We start from the raw sequence: 18184 nt of genomic DNA, 5'->3' as shown, positions 1-18184 counted from the left end.
CCTCAAAGTTGGTCAGAACTAATATTCCGTGTCACAAATTACGTCCTCAAATTCTCATCATAAGATACTCAAAATCTGAGCCCTTGTAAATACATATATCCTGTCTGAGATTTTTTTTTTTTTTTTTTTTTTTGCTTTTTGTGAAAAGACGTGATGGGTTCCTTCACAATGGCTGCTTGTCTGAAAAATAAAAGAGATCTATAAAAGGAGGGGGAGGATCAAGGGAGATAACAAAAGATTGCACATTTTCAACTTGCTTTTTTCTCCTCCACCAACTTGTTCGGTTCCCTAACTTCCGTGTTAGGTTCTCTCACCACCGTTTGTCGGTGCTCCAAGGAGGACAAAGTCCCCCACCCCCACAACTCTCCCTCTACCCTTCTTCCAACCATCATGCGCCTCTAGTCTTAGGCACCGTTTTTACTCCACTCGTCTTGTACGTGCCCCGCTGTTTTATTTCCTTATTGCTCATAAGCTTGTCGGCTCTTTGTCTTCTCTTTTTTCAAAAATTGGTTCTATGTATTTTGACACTGTTGGATTTGATTCTCAATCACAGTATCACAATTTCTTTTTTTTTTTTTCCAGTAAAAAAACAAAAATGGGGGAAAAAAGATAAGGAGCCCACGAGCTTTTGAGCAATAGAAAAGAACTGCATGAAAATTTATCTTTTATGATGGTTCTTTGCTCATCTAATTGACATGAAAAGAATATCATTCAAAACCAAACTTTTTATTCCGTTGTCAAATTTTTTTAGAAATATTTTTACGGCCTGTATTTCATTGTAACCGGCCGGTGTTGATAGAGATTTAAACCCTTTGAATTTCTATATTAATTTAATGAGAAATTGATCATAAAGAGGGGAAAAAACTTCCAACCATTGATCTAGATCATCAAGTCCATCGGTATAAAGCAGATCCTAAGAATAAATTCAAGCATATTCCACACAAAAAATGAAGTCCCATCATTAATACTATATGGCCCGAATCATACGATTTCACGAACCCTTTTGGTGAAAGAGGAAGCGATCCATATCTGCAGGAGGAATAAAGGGCAACTCGATGCTTGACGGTGCCATCCTTTAGGTTAGCATTTCAAACTCCCTCCACATTAAAAAACCCTGTGCCTGCCAAATTAATATATAAATTAAGATACGATTTTATATGACCTTCACAACAATACCATCCTCGAAAAACGACAAAAGTAACATGAAGTCGTACATCCTTAACATACTTAAATCATTTAGGAGCAAAATCCAAAAACATATATACCTACGATATTCTAAGCGCTGTGGCTTCTTTAAATCCATTTTTTTTTTTAAAAAATATTTTAGTAAATTATATAAAAGAAAATTTACAAATTAACGTGGGTTGATACAGTACGTCAGATTGTAAAATTACTTTTAGTGTAAAGTAAATTTAACAAATCATGTGAAGACATGTCAATTCATATCTTTAATTTTGTGTAATCTTTTTGTATATGTAGCAATTTTTTTTTTTTACCCCCATATATAATAACGAAAGAAATAAAAAATATTTAATATAGTCCGTGGACTTGCAAGCAAATGCATGCATTCGATTAATTAGAATTAAAGGAGAAACTGGGGAAAAAATAATAATAAATGAATAGAAGGGTTTGGAATAGCAATTCGTGACAGTGATCAACATAATTAACGAGATATAATAAATTTAAACCAAGTCAACATGTCTCGATGGTTTTCTTATATATGTAGCACCATATACGTCACCTCAATTAAACAAAAGAGTATTTATCTATGGACTAGAAAAGGTATCCGTTTAAAATAATTAGTAGCCAGTATCTAATTTGGATTTGCTTTATATCGAATGGTATGCATATTCTTGTAGTCTCGTTGATGAACAGGGAATAAAACCATAGCTAATTAAAAATGACATTCTTGCCCTTACGTTAGAGAAACTAATAATAAAAGTGGGAAAAAAAAAACAGAAAAAATAAATTGTTAATTGTAGTCTAATTCTTGAAACCCAATGGACAGTTTGTAAGCGCTTTAGATCGAATACCGAATCTCCGAAAGTGCAATCCACGTATGAGGCAACGCTAATAAAGCTTTAATTTTGTGGTGGGGATGCTTTAATGCGACCTAATTAGTCACCGTTAAATTGATACAAAAAGGCCAGGCGGGGCGGGTCCACCGTCGGTCCGGACATGGCTAGCTATCTAGTTGATGCCTGCCCTTCTTCAATATGAAGTATAATATAAGGCTATATATGGATATGCATGATATTCGATGATAATATATATATGCAGTTGTTGATGATCTACGGCAAGGGATTGAATTGAGAGAATCATCAGCACAAGATCAGATCATGAAGTGCGTACGTACGTAACGATATCGTGTCCGCCAACAAATAATTTAGGAGGAAGGATAAATACACAACACTTTACATAATACATATTATAAAATAAAAATATTTTTATAAAATTATATTAATTTATAAAATATTTTATAAAAATATCCCTCTTTTTAAAATATTATTATAAAAAATATCCACCTTTTCACAGAGAAGTGTTCGCCCTACGTACTTCATTTTTCCGACTACATAATATATATATATATATATTGTTTTTTATTTTTTAATTTACAACTGAGTTGACATTTTTTGTAATGAATACTATTTATATGTACACGTCGATAACAAGCCCAGAGGTATTAGAAATTAAGATATATATACCTGGAATTACGTACGATATATATATATATATAAGCGCTATATATGATCAGTACTTAAATCAGCTTCATTTGCTTCATAAATTTATCTTAACTCATTATTATAATTTTTTTAAATTTTAATATAAAATATAATAAACAATTCAATTTTTTAAATCTTAAAATAATAATAATATTAAAAAATAATATTATAATAATATTTTATCATCAATTTAACTCAGTTCAACATTTAAATATACACTGAGCTCGTGTGTATGTTTCTAAAATCGGATCCAAAGAAAATAAACCAAAATAAAAATCAAGATTGCATAAAATAATCCAGAATTAATTGCCTCCGAGTCACTAACCCCTCACCAAAATGCATGTTCTCATCACCTGTGTTTAATTTATCACTCTTTTTGCAAAAGATACCATGGCCATGAACAGATCATCATGAAGCAGACAGGCATCAGTGAGCACGTCCATCAACTTCTTACAAAAATATTACGCACGAAGAGCACCACGCAAATTGGAAGTTAAAGATAGACACTTGTTAGAGAGATTGAGAGAGAGAAATTTTAGAGAGAGAAAGTGATGTCTATCACTCCCCGAACAGACAGAAAGCATTGCCAAGCTGTTAATATTTTGTTTTGATATTCATTGTTTCCATAAAGCAATGCTCGGAGAATCTTGGCTCAAATCTTTCACAGTTAGACAAAGAAAAGATAAACATGGGGTCTTCCGTCTTTCACAATTATATTTGGTTGATTGCGCGACTTCCCCTTTTTTTTATTGTCCTGTGTTTGCTTGGGAAGAAAATGCTTGCCTTAATAAGAGACCCCAAATCCATCCGCGCACACACACACGTACACAAATATTAGCTCACTTCGGAGAAGGCTCCAAACAAACCCGCAGAGTTTCAGCATCAAACTAAACCACCAAATGGGAAGCATCTCTGTGCATGTCAAAGAGGCCGCCATCGTTACCCCGTGTGAGCCAACTCCAGCTTGTGTCCTTACGCTCTCATCTATTGATTCCCAGCTCTTCCTTCGCTTCACCATCGAGTATTTATTGGTCTACAGGGCTGGCCCTGGATTGGACCATGTTGTGACCACGGCTCGTCTTAAGGCTGCGCTAGCAAAAGCCTTGGTGCCATACTATCCTTTAGCCGGAAGAGTCAGGGCTAAGCGCGATGGTTCGAGCCTCGAGGTGGTGTGCCGAGCCCAGGGTGCGTTATTCATCGAGGCCATCTCTGATAGACACACAATTATCGACTTTGAAAGAGCTCCAAAGTATGTCAACCAGCAGAGGAAGCTATTGTCCCTCCATGTAGCGGATGTTCTCAAAGGGGCTCCACCTCTTGTTGTCCAGCTGACGTGGCTGAAGGACGGAGCAGCGGCGTTGGGTGTTGGAATCAATCATTGTCTCTGCGATGGAATTGGAAGTGCCGAGTTTCTCAACTCGCTCGCTGAGTTGGCTTCTGGGAAACGCGGACTTGCCGAACTAAAACCTATGCCTGTCTGGGAACGCCACCTTCTCGACCCACTACTCGTAAGGCCTCCATGCGATAACTCGATGACTCACCACGAGTTCAACCGTGCCCCTGACCTCTGTGGGTTCCTGACTCGCTTCTCCAACGAAAGGCTTGCACCCACTTCAATCACCTTCAATGAAAGGTCTCTCAACGAGCTCAAGAATCTCGCTATAACTTCCTCGAGTCGACCCACGGAGTCATCCTACACTTCATTCGAGGTTCTTTCAGCGCACGTCTGGAGGAGCTGGGCGAGAGCACTGAACTTACCTTCAAACCAAATTTTGAAGATCCTGTTCAGCGTCAACTTTCGTGATAGAGTCAAGCCGAGTCTACCCAGTGGATACTACGGCAACGCGTTTGTGCTAGGTTGTGCGCAAACCAGCGTTAAAGATCTGGTTGAGAAGGGTTTAGGCTACGCTTCAGCGTTGGTTAAAAACGCCAAAGATCGAGTGGACACCGAGTACGTAAGAAGTGTGGCGGAATCGGTGACTGAGTCTATGGCAAGTCCTGACTCGGTAGGCGTACTCATTGTGTCACAATGGTCAAGGCTAGGGTTAGACAAGGTTGACTTTGGGATGGGAAGGCCAAATCACGTAGGACCCATTTGTTGTGATAGGTATTGCCTGATTTTGCCTGTCGTTGATCAGAGGGACCTTGTGAAGGTGATGGTAGCAGTCCCACGAGTGCCGTCGACAAGTACATTCATTTGGTCAGGAGTCCATACTCGTGAGGACTACTGGATTGTTATTTTATGCATTGACTTTTGGGATTACTTTGACTAATAAATAAATAGATAAATAAATAACTGATTCCCAAGTCTGGTCGACTCGTTGAAGTACCAGTTCCATTGCATTGCATACATGTAATTTTTTCCATATTTTTTTCTCTCGAGAAGATAATGTTAGATGAGTAGTGCTACGGGCTACCTGGGAAGTGGGAACAACACTGATCTGGGTAATCATGGCCCAAATATGCCTAAGGTCCTGAATATATGTACAATATACTTGCAAGACAGGGGGATAGTTTTTTTTTTTTTTTTGTTGGGGCCATCGGCAGAGCCCATATCGAGCTGAATAAATCCACACATTATTTTGTGCTGATCTATTTTAAGGCCCATTACTATTGGATCGAACCACAAAGATCTATAGTTCTGAGCCAGTATGCATTCATTGAATCACAAGCCATCATATCTTTATATATATATATATATATATGGAACAATGACGCACGTAATCTTTTTTATAACTCTTTCTATTACCAGACTCTGATAAAAGTAAGTAAAATCCAAACTAATTACAGCTCGCCAAGGCTAGACAAGTGCAAGTATAAAAGAAACTAAAACTATGTTAACAGAAATGGCATGCCAGGCATGGTGAACTTCTTGTACTCTGACTTGATGTGATCGTGGGTGTGAGATGAGAATTTTTGGTTTTAGATAAAAGTTTAAAATATTATTATTATTTTGGGATTTGAAAAAATTAAATTATTTATTATATTTTGTGTAGAAGTTTAAGAAAATTGTAATGATGAGATAAGATGAGAATTTTGTATCTCATCTCACACCCCAAACATATCATAACAAGGTCAGGCCTTTCTCTCTTTTTGGTTAATTCAATGTGCTAGCTATAGATATGGAAATCATGTGCTATATATGTGGTCGGGTCACAGCAAGCTTGCTGCATGTGCCCACAAAGTACATGAATGACCATCTTTTTTAGTTTTTTCTTTCTTTGGGCGACACAATTAAGTACTTAATTATGGATCTTTTTCTTCCTCGATCGTTATTTTGAGTTGGCTTTTACTTTTTATATGCATGACAGAATCACAGATCGACCTTGGTTCGTGCTTCATAGCAATTACCTAATGGCTAATCATGATCATATGATATATATATCTTAATTAGCATATATTAATGTTTTGACAAATACTCTCCAACCTGTACGTCATGCCTGGCTACCTTTGTGAGTTACAAGGCACTGGTTGACTGGCTAGCTGGCCGCCACACACCCGCCCAGTATATGATAACAACTTCAAATGATTTTAGAATAATGCTATCGCCTGAAGATGCCTTCTCTAATTAACCACTTGACGTGGCCCATGCCATGTTGTCACATGAAGACAAAAAATAAAAGAAAACACGATTCTTGTGTTCAACTTGGTTCTGCATGTGCATTTGAACCCCACCCCCCCCATAACTCACAGCACTGGCCACCATTATCGACCACATCTCCGGCGAGTTTTTCATCCTCAGTATTTTCAGACTTCCATTGTCGACTCCACACAATATTTCATACTCACCACGATTTGAGGCAATTCGGAGCCTCCGTATCACTCCATCCCACCCTCACGAGTCACTCCAGCAAAAGGTAAAAGTTATAAGGGCTTTTGAAAAAAAAAAGCTTCATCTCTAGTAGGTAGCCGTGACCTTGTATCTGTGTATTGAGCTTGGCTGGACTTACCGATAGTTTCTAGGTAGTTGTCTCTGTGTATTAGTACTTCTATTGCCTGGACTCACCGACTTCATATTTGTAGCTTTTAGTGACATACTTTTAGTCATACAAATTGCCAATACATAATATTTTTGCTTGAATTTTGAGCTTATGTTTGCAGTTATTAAATTTCTTATTCATTTGTTGTTACTAAGTTGATGTGTATTGGGTGGATCATGGTATGCTTTTGCTAGGATTTTGGGTGGATAGTGCTCTGTGTTTGCTTGAATTTTGGGCTTATAATGCTCTGTTTTTGCTTTTATTTTGGGCTTATGGTGATCTCGGTGATGCTGCTACCATATTAAAACTTTTTCTTTGTTTATTTTTATTTTAAGGTTTAAATCTCTATAGTTTCTTTGTGCACTTGTTTGATTGCTTTGATTGTATCTTTAAAGTGAACAACTTTGCAAGGGATGGGGACAATGTCTGAAGAGATCGTTAGGGCCTGCTAGTTTTGAAGCACGAACCTGCCATTTCTTGATAATTGTTATGGCTGCTATTTTCATTGCAAAACTGTCACTATTGAGTGCACTTATAAAAGAGTTTATTCCTACTTCATGTTCTTTTTTCTTTTATATTTCTATAATAAAAGTTTGAACTAAAAGGCTAGCATTATTCAATTGATTTTAGTTGGGTGGATAGTGCTTTGTTTTTGCTTGGATTTTGGGCTTATGTTTGCAGTAATAAACAATTTCTTATCCATTTGTTGTTACTGAGTTGATGAGTATTGAGCTTCTATGGAGCATAAAAAAATTTCTATTCACTTACGATTGGTGATGGTATTGAGCATCACATAATGAACTCACCACTTTCTATTTTTACTATTCAAAGAGATTCCAAAGTTGGTTGAAGATAGAATAACTTGGTGCAATTTGTATGACTAGTGAATTGATTTTAATTGGGTGGATAGTGCTATGTTTTTCCTGGGATTTTGTGTGGATAGTACTCTATTTTTACTTGGATTTTGGACGTATGTTTTTAGTATTTTAATTTCTTATCCATCTGCTGTTCTTTACTTTTGTATATGTACAAAACCCATAAAATGCTCCTATTTTTGTCCTAGGTATCATGGCTATAAGATCAATAAAGTCAAGTTTAAACACATACACTAAATTATTTTTCTATTCCCTCAACTACTCCTCCACCTCCATTACAAGCGCAACCTTTGCAATTGCACCTCTCAAATCAAGATGATGATCTACACCAGCCTAGATGCTGGTAGTGGTAGCCATGATTACATTGTTGTATTTATGATGTACGACCAGCCTTGTTGTTAATTGTTTCTTGAAAAAGCTTATGTATTTTAACTATAATTTTGACTACAGGTATCAGAATCACTCACATGACCCAATATGAAAAGCTTTTTTTAGTGCGCACGTCGTAATCACCACACTTCGCCTAATGAGCTCCTTTTCAACTCCAAAATCAGGCATTTTTTACCTCCGAAGTGTCAATTTTAGTTAATTCTTTCATTTTTTATTAATTTCCTTTTATGGTGATATTTATCTTTTGTAACGATTTTATTCCAGATTCTTAAACTAGATCTTAGTCATAATTATCTTATTTGTATTCTTTTGCTTGGCATTAATTATGGATTTGTCATTTTCCATTAGCTATTTAAGCCCAGCTTGTGGGCTTTAGAAGGGATTATTTTTTTTTTTTATAGTAAAACCTTAATATCAGAGTTTATCACTGTTTGTGAATTTTTTCAATGTCAATCTCTAGCTTCTGTTATTTAACTAGCCGACAGAATAATCTTTTATTTTTATTTTGCATCAAAAATTTAAACGTCACATCACAAACGTTCGAACGTGTGTAAGTTCGAACCTAAAAGTCAAACATGCGAATGAAAAATATCGAACGTTAGGTATTTATCGTTTGAATGCTAATCAGTCGGGTAAACGTTCGAACGTTATTTGATACGTTTGAATGTATTTTCTGCAACAGAACTTGACTGTCACAAAATCTCTTCACGTTCGAACGTTGCATCTCCTAGCAGATTTCCAACAGTCCGGGAAAAAAAAATAGTGATGGTCGTATAGTAAATCGTCACAAAATACTTCTGTGATGCGGTTGTCACCAAAAAGTTTTGTGACGATTTTCTTATTTTTTCTTAATAGTTTCATCTGTCATAATAAATGAAATATGTTGTAGTTTCAGTTATATATGTATCCTTTCATAGATTTTTCTTAGGGTGGTGCTGAGCATGTTACATATGCCTTTCAGTACCACTGTCCAATGATGCATTTCATATCACGAAAAGCTAATTTCCACACCATTTGCATGCTCAGTAATTTTATTGGGTCTAATTAAGTTGTGACTTTACTAAGGGATTTTGTTTGGTAATTAATTTCCAACGTTAATGTGTTTGGTTGTATAACATTGCAAGCAATTGCGAATTAAATTGAGCTAGCTAGGGTTTTTATTTTATTTGATAAATTATTAATTCACTGTATACATCGGTACTAGTTATGATAAGTTCATCCAAAAAGAGTTATGAGAGTAAAATAATTAATAGAAGAAAAATGCTGCTCATCAACCGGTTTAGTAAATGTACACCCCCACACCTTGGGTGACAAACCAGGTTCACTAAAAAGTGAACCGGTCCCCCCCCCCCGGGGGAAGCGGCAAATCACAATTTCCCCCTTTCCCTTTCTTCTGTGCTCCCCCTCCTTTTTGAAATTCGAATCAGCAATTCCCCTTCATTCTTCCCCTCTCCGTGCTTCATCCTAGCTCACCCTCCCTTCTTTCGCTATTTTTTGTGATCGATTCTCATCATTCCATAAATTGGATTTTTCTGCATGCTTCATTTACGAAATGGAATTTCCCTTTCACTAACAACTGGATATTCAGACCATAAAACAAAGCCTACCGAAATGCCCAAGAAGGAAGAGAGAGAGAGAGAGAGAGAGAGAGCTTGCAGATCAAAATGCCTGAAAATTGAACAGACGTCGAAATCCCCGATCTACCTCTCCACAACACAACACAACACAGCACAAGCACAAATGCATGGCAAAAATAGTTTTTGCACGAGAAAAACAAACGAAAACAGAGAGAGAGAGAGAGAGAGAGAGAGAGATATTACATTGGGAGGGAGGAGCTTGGCAGAGGGAATGGTAGTGAGTGGCATCGCCAGGCAGAGGGAGGAGAGACGATGACGTGGCGCTGGGTAGAGGGAAGGGCGACGGCGAGGAGGTGTGCTAGGTAGAGGAGGGGCGACGTAGGGATAAAAATCGAAGGGATTGAAATTCGAATGAAATGACTGGTGTCTTCAAACCGTTCATTTTGAGGAAAAAAAAAATACATGTTAGGTGTGGGGTGTATAATGAAGAGAGACTGATGTCTAGTACTACTCTTGAGTCTTGATGGAAGGGGTTGGTAAGATCAAGATCATTACTAGCTGCTAGGCCGGGCACTCAAAAGAAATAATAAAAGGTTGTTGATCTTACGTGGGATTTGCATGCAAGCGCAGAATCAGCCACGTTTTTAAGCTAACACGACGAAGCAAGGAGTACTGCAAGACCAGGGTTCTTTGCCTAATTTACTTCACAGGTAAAAGGCTAACTGAAAGTCGAAGACTTCAATTTTGTCGGGAAAATGGCATTAGAGCCATATTATTTGCTGTAGTTTTTTATTTTCCTTTCTTTTTCTCTTTCTAGTAACTCTCTATTGATGTATATTTAAAATTCCTTAAAATTATTGGTAATCCTGCATAATTGATGAATTTACACAATTGATGGCGTCTGTCGACACACAATTTATTTTCTTTTACTCGGTTTCTGTTTATTTTTTAGTACTTATTAATTAAGAAATGCCTATATATATATATACATATATATATTTATATATTCTCTTGAGTATCAAATTTGTTTGTACAAATAATTAATTGAAACGGGTAGTATAGAAGAAAAATAATAAACGAATAACTTATTATATTCCTTTAGTAAACTGTTACCTGCAGAACAAAGAGACAGACGCTAGCTGCACCAATTATAGAAGCCCAGGACGTCGAAATATTAATGCTAGTTACATATTCCAGCCACACTGTATAGTGATGATTTGGTCAGAAATCTGATCTTGTTTTGCTTTGTTGACAGCAACCCTATCGGCAGGCTATCTTTATGGCTTCGTTCTGCTACTAGTACTATATATACGTAGGGTGGCTACTATATACTAACAGCCGCCGCTGGAAGCTGTTAGTATTTTATATAAATTTTTTTTCACATATATTTTTTTAAATATTCACAATATTATTAAAAATTATCTTTTTAAAAATAATTTTTTTTAAAAAAAGCCCAACTGGAAGACTGACATTTTTCATCTAACTCTAATTTATTATTTTAAAATATATATTTATGATTTTAATAATTGAATTTTTAGAAAGCATATTATATATTTTTTAGAATAAAAAATATTTTAAGGAGGAAAGTAAGTGTATTTTAATTATTTGATAGTTCGGAAGGATCATTATCAGAATTCAAAGTTTAGGAAATTATATAAAAATCTAATTCAATTAAAATATTTTATCAATATTTTCATTTTAAAGATATTTTTAAGATATAAATGAGAATGATATAATTATAACCGCAATTTTCTTTTCTCCTTAAAATTAAAGGAACACGACATGACACATTAGTCGAGATTGCGCTGAAATGCCTTGGGAGTTGGGTTTGAGACCACACGCTTGATAAGGTGTCGTACACTGGTAACCTGGTTGGCAGGTTTCGGTGTCTTTGGCTTTACTAAAAAAACAATCTACATCCGCAACCGTACAAAGCTCTTTACTATTCATCAAGTGAATCTGCCATCCCCCACACGCCAACAACCAGTCCATGCAGCTCTTCACGATGCAACCGCGGCCACTGAATCAGCTGTGCCTTTCCTCATCCGCCACGTCTTGATCGCCTCCACTACTTCTAACCCATGCCCGTTTCGGCTTTCCGCGGTTCGCAATGGCTTCGGTATCGCAGGACTCTCAGCCAATGTTCCAATGGCACTTCAACGAGTTCGACGACCGCGGCTTCGAAGTCCGCGGCCGCACCCTCTTCCTCATCGTCATCCTCTTCTCCGTTCTACTCCTCTTCACTCTCCTTTTCCTCTACGCCGCTGGGTCTACCTGTACCGCCACCTCCCCTTTCCCAACCTCCAGTACCGCAGCCGGCGCCTCGGGGGCTCGACTCGTCCACCATTAAAAGCTTTCCCATAATCCCGCTCCGGTCATTGGAAGCTCCGAACTCAATGGTACAAGCCGAGTGTTGTATATGCCTCGGTGTGTTCGAAGATGGCGAGAAGGTTAAGGTTTTGCCACCTTGCCGACATTGTTATCATTCCGAGTGCGTCGACAGGTGGTTGAGTGGTCATTCGAGTTGCCCATTGTGTAGAGCTTCTCTCGGAGTGGACGCTCAGGTTGAATCGGCCGTTCCACAAACGAATTACCTCCCATGAACAAAGTAGCCTTTAAAACTAGCTCTTAAAAAGGAGTGTTTGCTCTGTGGTATTATTATTCGAAGTCAGAGCTAGCAAAACGTTGTCAAGGATTGGTGTGTGTTTTTGTTCATTGTATCATTGTATTTTTCATCTCAAATCTTTGTTGCACTTTGTCTGGTTTTTCAACTTTCCTGTGGACTACAGTTGTTTTTTTTTTTTTTTTTTTGTTTCGAAAATCTGTGGACTACAGGTTTAAGATAGAACGAAGCAGTAAAAGAAAGCAGGAAGACGGTCTTCGGGTCATCTGATATGTCATCGTTTGGGAGTAAAACGAGTCACAGCCAGTTTCGGGAGCTACTGCGAAAGAAGAATTTGTCGGTTTTTGACTGCCATCTGTTCGATCCATTTCCTCAAATAATTTTGTCATGAAGTCCGGTTTCTTAATTAAGCTTTGTATATAGAGAATAATTCAGGCTTGAAGATAGGTTCTTAACTTCTTAAAGATATATATATATATATTTTTTGTTTCCAGGAAGAGTAGTTCTTATGGCGATTATTACTAATTAAACATATTAAAAAAAGAAAAAAAGAAAGAGAAAGAGAATCCCATTGACGATATTATTCTTTTTTTTTTTTTTATGGCATTGACGATATTATTCTCGTGGAAGTGAAATCATTAAAGTCGATAATATTCGACTTTTCGAATCTTTTTAAGAATGACGCCTTCGGGAATATCGCTGAACACGAAGCCGACTAGCGGCAGAGACTATTCGGAGTAGTTCAGGCTTTCGGTACAGAGTACAGTAGGACATGTTCTATTAGTAATATTTATTTATGGTCAAACATCTGTCATATATCCTTCTGATTTAGGATCCAAGTGTCCCCGAAATAGATAGTGCGGATCTCGTGCGGTTTGTGTACGTAGTCAGCCTGAGAAAATCAAACACCCATGACTAGCTCGCACAAGGTAATAAATGATTACGTTAAGTAGCTGGCAACCATTCGGATATATAAAGATGGGTTTCCTTAAATTGATATTGACAAGAATGCTTCAAGAACATGCTACTAATTAGGGGTGGGCCACGGGCAAGTGCATTCAGCCCGTCCGCGCCTAGTCTGGCCTCCACCTAGTGCAGGCAGAGCCCCGCACGGTTTTGGTAGACGGGGGATGGGCTCAGTTGGGTTGGGCCCAAGCGAACCGAGCCCAAGCCCGCCTATGAATTTTCCTGTCCACCCAACCTAAATAAATATATATCTATATTAAAAATATGTTTTAATAAAATGATGTCGTTTTATCGCTTTATCATATGTTTTGTTTTAAATACAACGTTGTCCCGACTCCCTCGTAGTCTCTCTATGTTCTCTCTCTCTCTCTCTCTCTCTCTCTCTCTAAAAGCTCTCTCTTACAACTCACTAATGTCGTCGTGGGCGGTGGGCAAATGAATTTGGGGACCAATCTGACCCTCAACATTTAGAGGAGGACACCTCGCCACAGGAGGCAGACTCGAGGCCCCTAACTCTCTCCCTATGCAAGGGTTGGGGGCAAGGCCGCCTCTTACCCGGTGGTAGAGGGTTGTTGGCAACTCGACGGGAATGAGGCGCAGAGGAACTGGCGAATGGGTTTCTGTCTAGTCGGCTCACTCCGGGATAGCGAAGTGGGGGGGAGGGGAGGGAGATTGGGCGTGAGGGGGAGTGAGAAAAAGAATAGAAAAATAAAAGTTGGGAGAGGGAAACTGGGGGCACGAAGTGAAATAAAAAAATAAAAAAAAAAATACTAAAGGAAAGTGGGGGGACTCGGGAGTTGGGAAAGTGAAATAAAACATTAAAAAAAATTATTTACATCAGTCTATCTGCAACACACCTCGTATACTAAATTAAAAAATAAAAATAAAAAAAATATGTGAGGTGTGCGGAGAGTGCGCTCTAAAAAAAAATCCCACCCGACACTGGCACTGGCACTAAAAGCATTAGTATTGAATTCATCATTTTTATCTTTAAAATTTGATGAAAAGTATATATTTTTTATAAATCTAAAATTTTTTTATCCATAACTTCACATTGGATTAGCTGATGGATTCATCAAAATAATAATATAATATTATTTTTTTAATAATAATATTTTTAATTTATTTTTTTTCATATTTTACAATTACACTAACTATATGTTAATTAATAATTTAATTTGATACTTAAATTATTATTTCTCAACTTAAATATATTATGGTTCAAAATTAGAAAACAATAATTTAAGTAAATAAAATAATGGTTATAGAGTATGAATAGTGAGTCTTCAAATTTGAAGATGAAGAGAAATATACTGTAGTTAAAAGCTTGACATTTGAGCATATGGTGAATCCAATGCTAAGATTTTAAAACTAAAATTATTAAATTTTTAAAATTAGACTTATTTGATGAGTCCAATACTAATGCTTAATTCGTGAAATATTTTTGTGAGACTCTTTTGCGTTCTTAATATTTTTCCTTAAAAAAATCATAGTGGTCTATGTCGCCCTTTTCTAAGAGTATGTCGAGTTTCGAACCCAAACAGTCTCAAAGTGCTAGCTCAAGATTGGGCCAAGTATATATTGTCGATTATGAAGCCCAATAGTACAGGAAATCTATGGGCCTACTCAACCCAATGTTCTCAGCCTGAATCTCACTGCCTATACAATGTATACATTAGGGTTTCTTCTTCAATTGCTATAAGTTCTCGCAAAGCCTCCAAATCATTCTCTGCGCAGCCTACTCCGGACTACTAGGGTTTCGAAAGCGAGGGTGAGAAGGAACTTAGACACGGAATCACCATGAGGGCCAAGGTAAGATTTGATCGTAGTCTTATTGCCATACGATATTTGTTTGGACCCTACTATTTGCTCGATCTAAAAACTTAAAAATGGACGTTTGTTAATTTTCCTAATCTCGTACTGGGGTTTGCTCTTTTGTTTTACAGTGGAAGAAGAAGCGCATGAGGAGGTTGAAGAGGAAGCGCCGAAAGATGAGGCAGAGATCCAAGTAGTTCTCTTACCAATAAATCGACGTTGTTTTGTGTCTAATCGGTTTCCGATTAGAGAGTGGTAGTGTTTTCCATTTTTACGTTTGGATTTAATATCTGAAAGGTTGGAGTTTTGTGCTGTTGAATGGGATTTTGGTACTTCTTAATGCTACGGTTACGGTAATTTGTGTTGGATTTGATTTGATCGTTATTTTTGAGCAAATGGGAATGCTTCTAACTGAGTGTGCTTTGTCGGTGGTAATCTTAGGACTAAACAAAGTTTGAAAGTGCACGGTAGCTGTTTTGACTTTAGTGTCCATTAGTTCCGAGTTTATTTAAAGAGTTAGAGCAAACAATAGCTGAGAATATGAGGCCACGAATCCTGTTTTACGCGATTTTGAAGCTATTCCTTTTTAAAGTTTGATTACTTGTGGTTCTAAGAACTTGATGCATGTCATTTTGAGGTTTCTTGTACTAATTGCCCATTGCTGATGAGTCACCATCTTCCCCATTCGTTTTGGGACAGATACCAATATTGGGTTTCCATCGGGTTGAGTTTCGAGTTTGTGTTTGTGTTTTGCTTCCCATCCAAAAGGTTTACCGAGGTCGCGGGGGGTCATACAGGGTGGGGGTGGGGATATAATAATAGAATTTGAAGAATGCAGATGACGTTGTTTTAATGCGGTGTGATGTTCTGCTATTTAAATGTTTTCTATGGATCAACAGCCGGGCCTCTTTATTCTCAGATCTATATTTATTTGGGGTTTTAGAATCTCTGATGCACGGTGTAGAACAGGAAAAAAGAAAACAATTCATTTAGTCTTTTGGTTTTACTCATAAGAACTGTAATTGCGACTAGTACTTCTTGCCATGATACTTGGATGGGGTTTTCTTTCTGTCGTAGCCTTTCGGTTTTGCGAACTTTTCGTTCACAAATTATCTCAACTTAGCTCATATATCCAATCGGGGTAGACCAGTGATGTTCTTTTCTAGATCTTTCAAAATCGAGCGAATATGTTTCTTCTTCTCAAATATGGTGGGAGTGATCAATCTAATTCCAGGAATCCAATTTTTGCTGGTTTTAAAAGTTATGTTGCACATGCATTTATCTAAATGTAGTATGCGTTACTTGAGGATGTCACAAGCACAGCCAAAAGATCTGCTTGAAGTAATTACGTCGAGCACATGACGGCTAAGCTGCTTTAAAGAAATCAAAACCAGCAAAAAATGCCCAACTTGCAAATGAAACAATTTCGTCAGAACTCAACCAAACAATGAAGAAATAATTAGCGGATGTCCAAGCAACGATTCATTCTGATCGATTTCACGTTTAACTTGTCGTTTCCTACTTTTATGTTTCAAAGACTTCTCTAAACTAAGGAGAAGTGAGGTCTACAAAAGAATTATAAAATAAAAAATAGAAAATAACTTAAGTTGATTTGATTTATAATGTAGATCTAAAAACAGCTTAATTATGATGTACCACATCAAGCAATTTTCATGACTAAAATGGAATATGTATTAAGCATTTTTCATGACTAAAATAGAAGAACTAGACTACACTCGAAAACTAGGATTTGCTAATTTCGTATGGGCCCTTTTGGGCCGGAATACACGTAGGTCCAAGCCCATTCTCAGCCCGTAAATGATCTATGTAACTCCTTACCTCCGCCGCTACCATCCTCTGCATGATCGTCACCAAACACGTCCCCTCTTCCTCCTCCTCGTTCCTTACGATACGTGCCACCTCTTCGACCTTCACCACTTCCTCCTCTTTCTCCTTCATCTTCTTACCTGCCGTTAACGATAACGACAACGTCAGGGAAGTGTCTTCGAGCCCCGCCAAATCCTCTTCCTCATCGGGACTGGTATGTTCCGGCGGTGCACTCAAGCACTGTCGCTTTTTAACGCCCGAGTCCCACTCCACGGAAGCAGTTGGAGAGATCGCTGCATCCGGACCTCCGAGGCGTTTCGCCCCCGAGTTCGACTCGGACGAAGAGTCACGACGACGTCGCAGCGTGGAGTTCCAGTGGTTCTTGATCGCGTTGTCCGTCCGTCCTGGCAAAAGGCGGGCTATGGTAGCCCACCTGTTACCGTGGATGGAGTGGGCCGTGTATATGATGGCGTCTTCAGCGGGCGTAAAAGGGCGGTGCTGCACCTCGGGGCTGAGCTGATTGCACCACCTTAACCTGCAAGACTTGCCGGAGCGGCCCGGAATGCCCTGGCTTATCAGGGACCAGTTGCGAGGGCCGTGATTCTCCACCAGGCTGATCAGCGTGGCGTCCTCTTGTGGACTCCAAGAACCCTTTAGTCGGTGGTCACCACCGATCTTCTGCAGACTCGTCATTTTCATGATATTCAGAATCTGTAAATAAAGTTTGGGTTGGGGAGGATTTCGCGTGGGGTTCCAATTGTTATTAAATGGTACTTTTGGTGATAGCTTAGAGGGGTTGTTGGTGTGAACCGTAAAACCGCCACTTGACATAACAACTTAAACTCTGGTTGCAGTTGCATGCGAGTTCGGATTCTGTTATTTCTTGGATTCGAAAACATGAGGTCGTCCTGTTGGAGTTTTTCTTTCTTTTTATTGAAGTGGTCGAATCAATGAGAGTATATGGTGGGAGTTATAACTTCCCCTTTTTCTAACTGATTGGAATAACGGACTTTCTCAAGAATTATAAAAGCCTTGGGTTTACATGAATTCAACTACTCGGAGTACAGCTCCCAAACTAGATCTGCTTCTAGTTATAGCTAGGTTTTGTTTAATATATATATATATATATATATATATTTATATTTTAATTTTTTTTTAAATAAGTTAAATATAAAGAGGGTTGCAAATTGGGTTCGAGGAATTAAGGAAGCGACATAACGTGTAACGGCTATCCGTTTCAATTAGGCATTCAGAGAAACACACAGGATTTTTAGTGGGAGAGAATATATAATTACAACGAGATACTGTAACAGTGTCGTTGTAACGGTATGCCGTAACCTTGGAGATCATGGATTGGGTTATATTGCCTAAAAAACACAGTTTATCTACTCGCACGCATTCCTAGTTT

General features: G+C 38.0%; 3 protein-coding genes and 2 long non-coding RNA genes across 5 annotated transcripts; 4 read left to right on the top strand and 1 right to left on the bottom strand.

Moving 5' to 3' along the window:
* The first annotated feature begins 3364 nt into the window (after positions 1 to 3364).
* On the top strand, positions 3365 to 5411 carry LOC121247693 (alcohol acyltransferase 9-like). Its single transcript, XM_041146100.1, is given in 2 exon segments — positions 3365 to 4892; positions 4895 to 5411. Coding segments are annotated over 2 exon segments (1320 nt in total). The 5' UTR covers positions 3365 to 3622; the 3' UTR covers positions 4945 to 5411.
* Positions 5412 to 6291: 880 nt separating this feature from the next.
* Positions 6292 to 7256, top strand: LOC121247041. The gene is made up of 2 exons (XR_005937208.1): positions 6292 to 6686; positions 7099 to 7256. It is a non-coding gene; the product is annotated as an uncharacterized LOC121247041 (long non-coding RNA).
* A 4084-nt stretch (positions 7257 to 11340) lies between these two features.
* Positions 11341 to 12665, top strand: LOC121247133 (RING-H2 finger protein ATL66-like). The gene is given in 2 exon segments (XM_041145473.1): positions 11341 to 11853; positions 11855 to 12665. Coding segments are annotated over 2 exon segments (492 nt in total). The 5' UTR covers positions 11341 to 11655; the 3' UTR covers positions 12149 to 12665.
* A 2034-nt stretch (positions 12666 to 14699) lies between these two features.
* Positions 14700 to 15320, top strand: LOC121247134. Its single transcript, XR_005937218.1, has 2 exons — positions 14700 to 14946; positions 15081 to 15320. It is a non-coding gene; the product is annotated as an uncharacterized LOC121247134 (long non-coding RNA).
* A 1293-nt stretch (positions 15321 to 16613) lies between these two features.
* LOC121247131 (transcription factor MYB73-like) lies at positions 16614 to 17805 on the bottom strand. Its single transcript, XM_041145472.1, has one exon. It carries the CDS (start codon positions 17605 to 17607, stop codon positions 16693 to 16695), a length of 915 nt encoding a protein of 304 aa, XP_041001406.1. The 5' UTR covers positions 17608 to 17805; the 3' UTR covers positions 16614 to 16692.
* Positions 17806 to 18184: the final 379 nt, after the last annotated feature.

This window comes from Juglans microcarpa x Juglans regia, chromosome 1S (assembly GCF_004785595.1).
Source record: "Juglans microcarpa x Juglans regia isolate MS1-56 chromosome 1S, Jm3101_v1.0, whole genome shotgun sequence".
Lineage (NCBI taxonomy): Eukaryota > Viridiplantae > Streptophyta > Magnoliopsida > Fagales > Juglandaceae > Juglans > Juglans microcarpa x Juglans regia.
The sequence above is the reverse complement of the archived record's forward strand: the minus strand, read 5'-3'. Positions and strand labels throughout refer to the sequence as shown.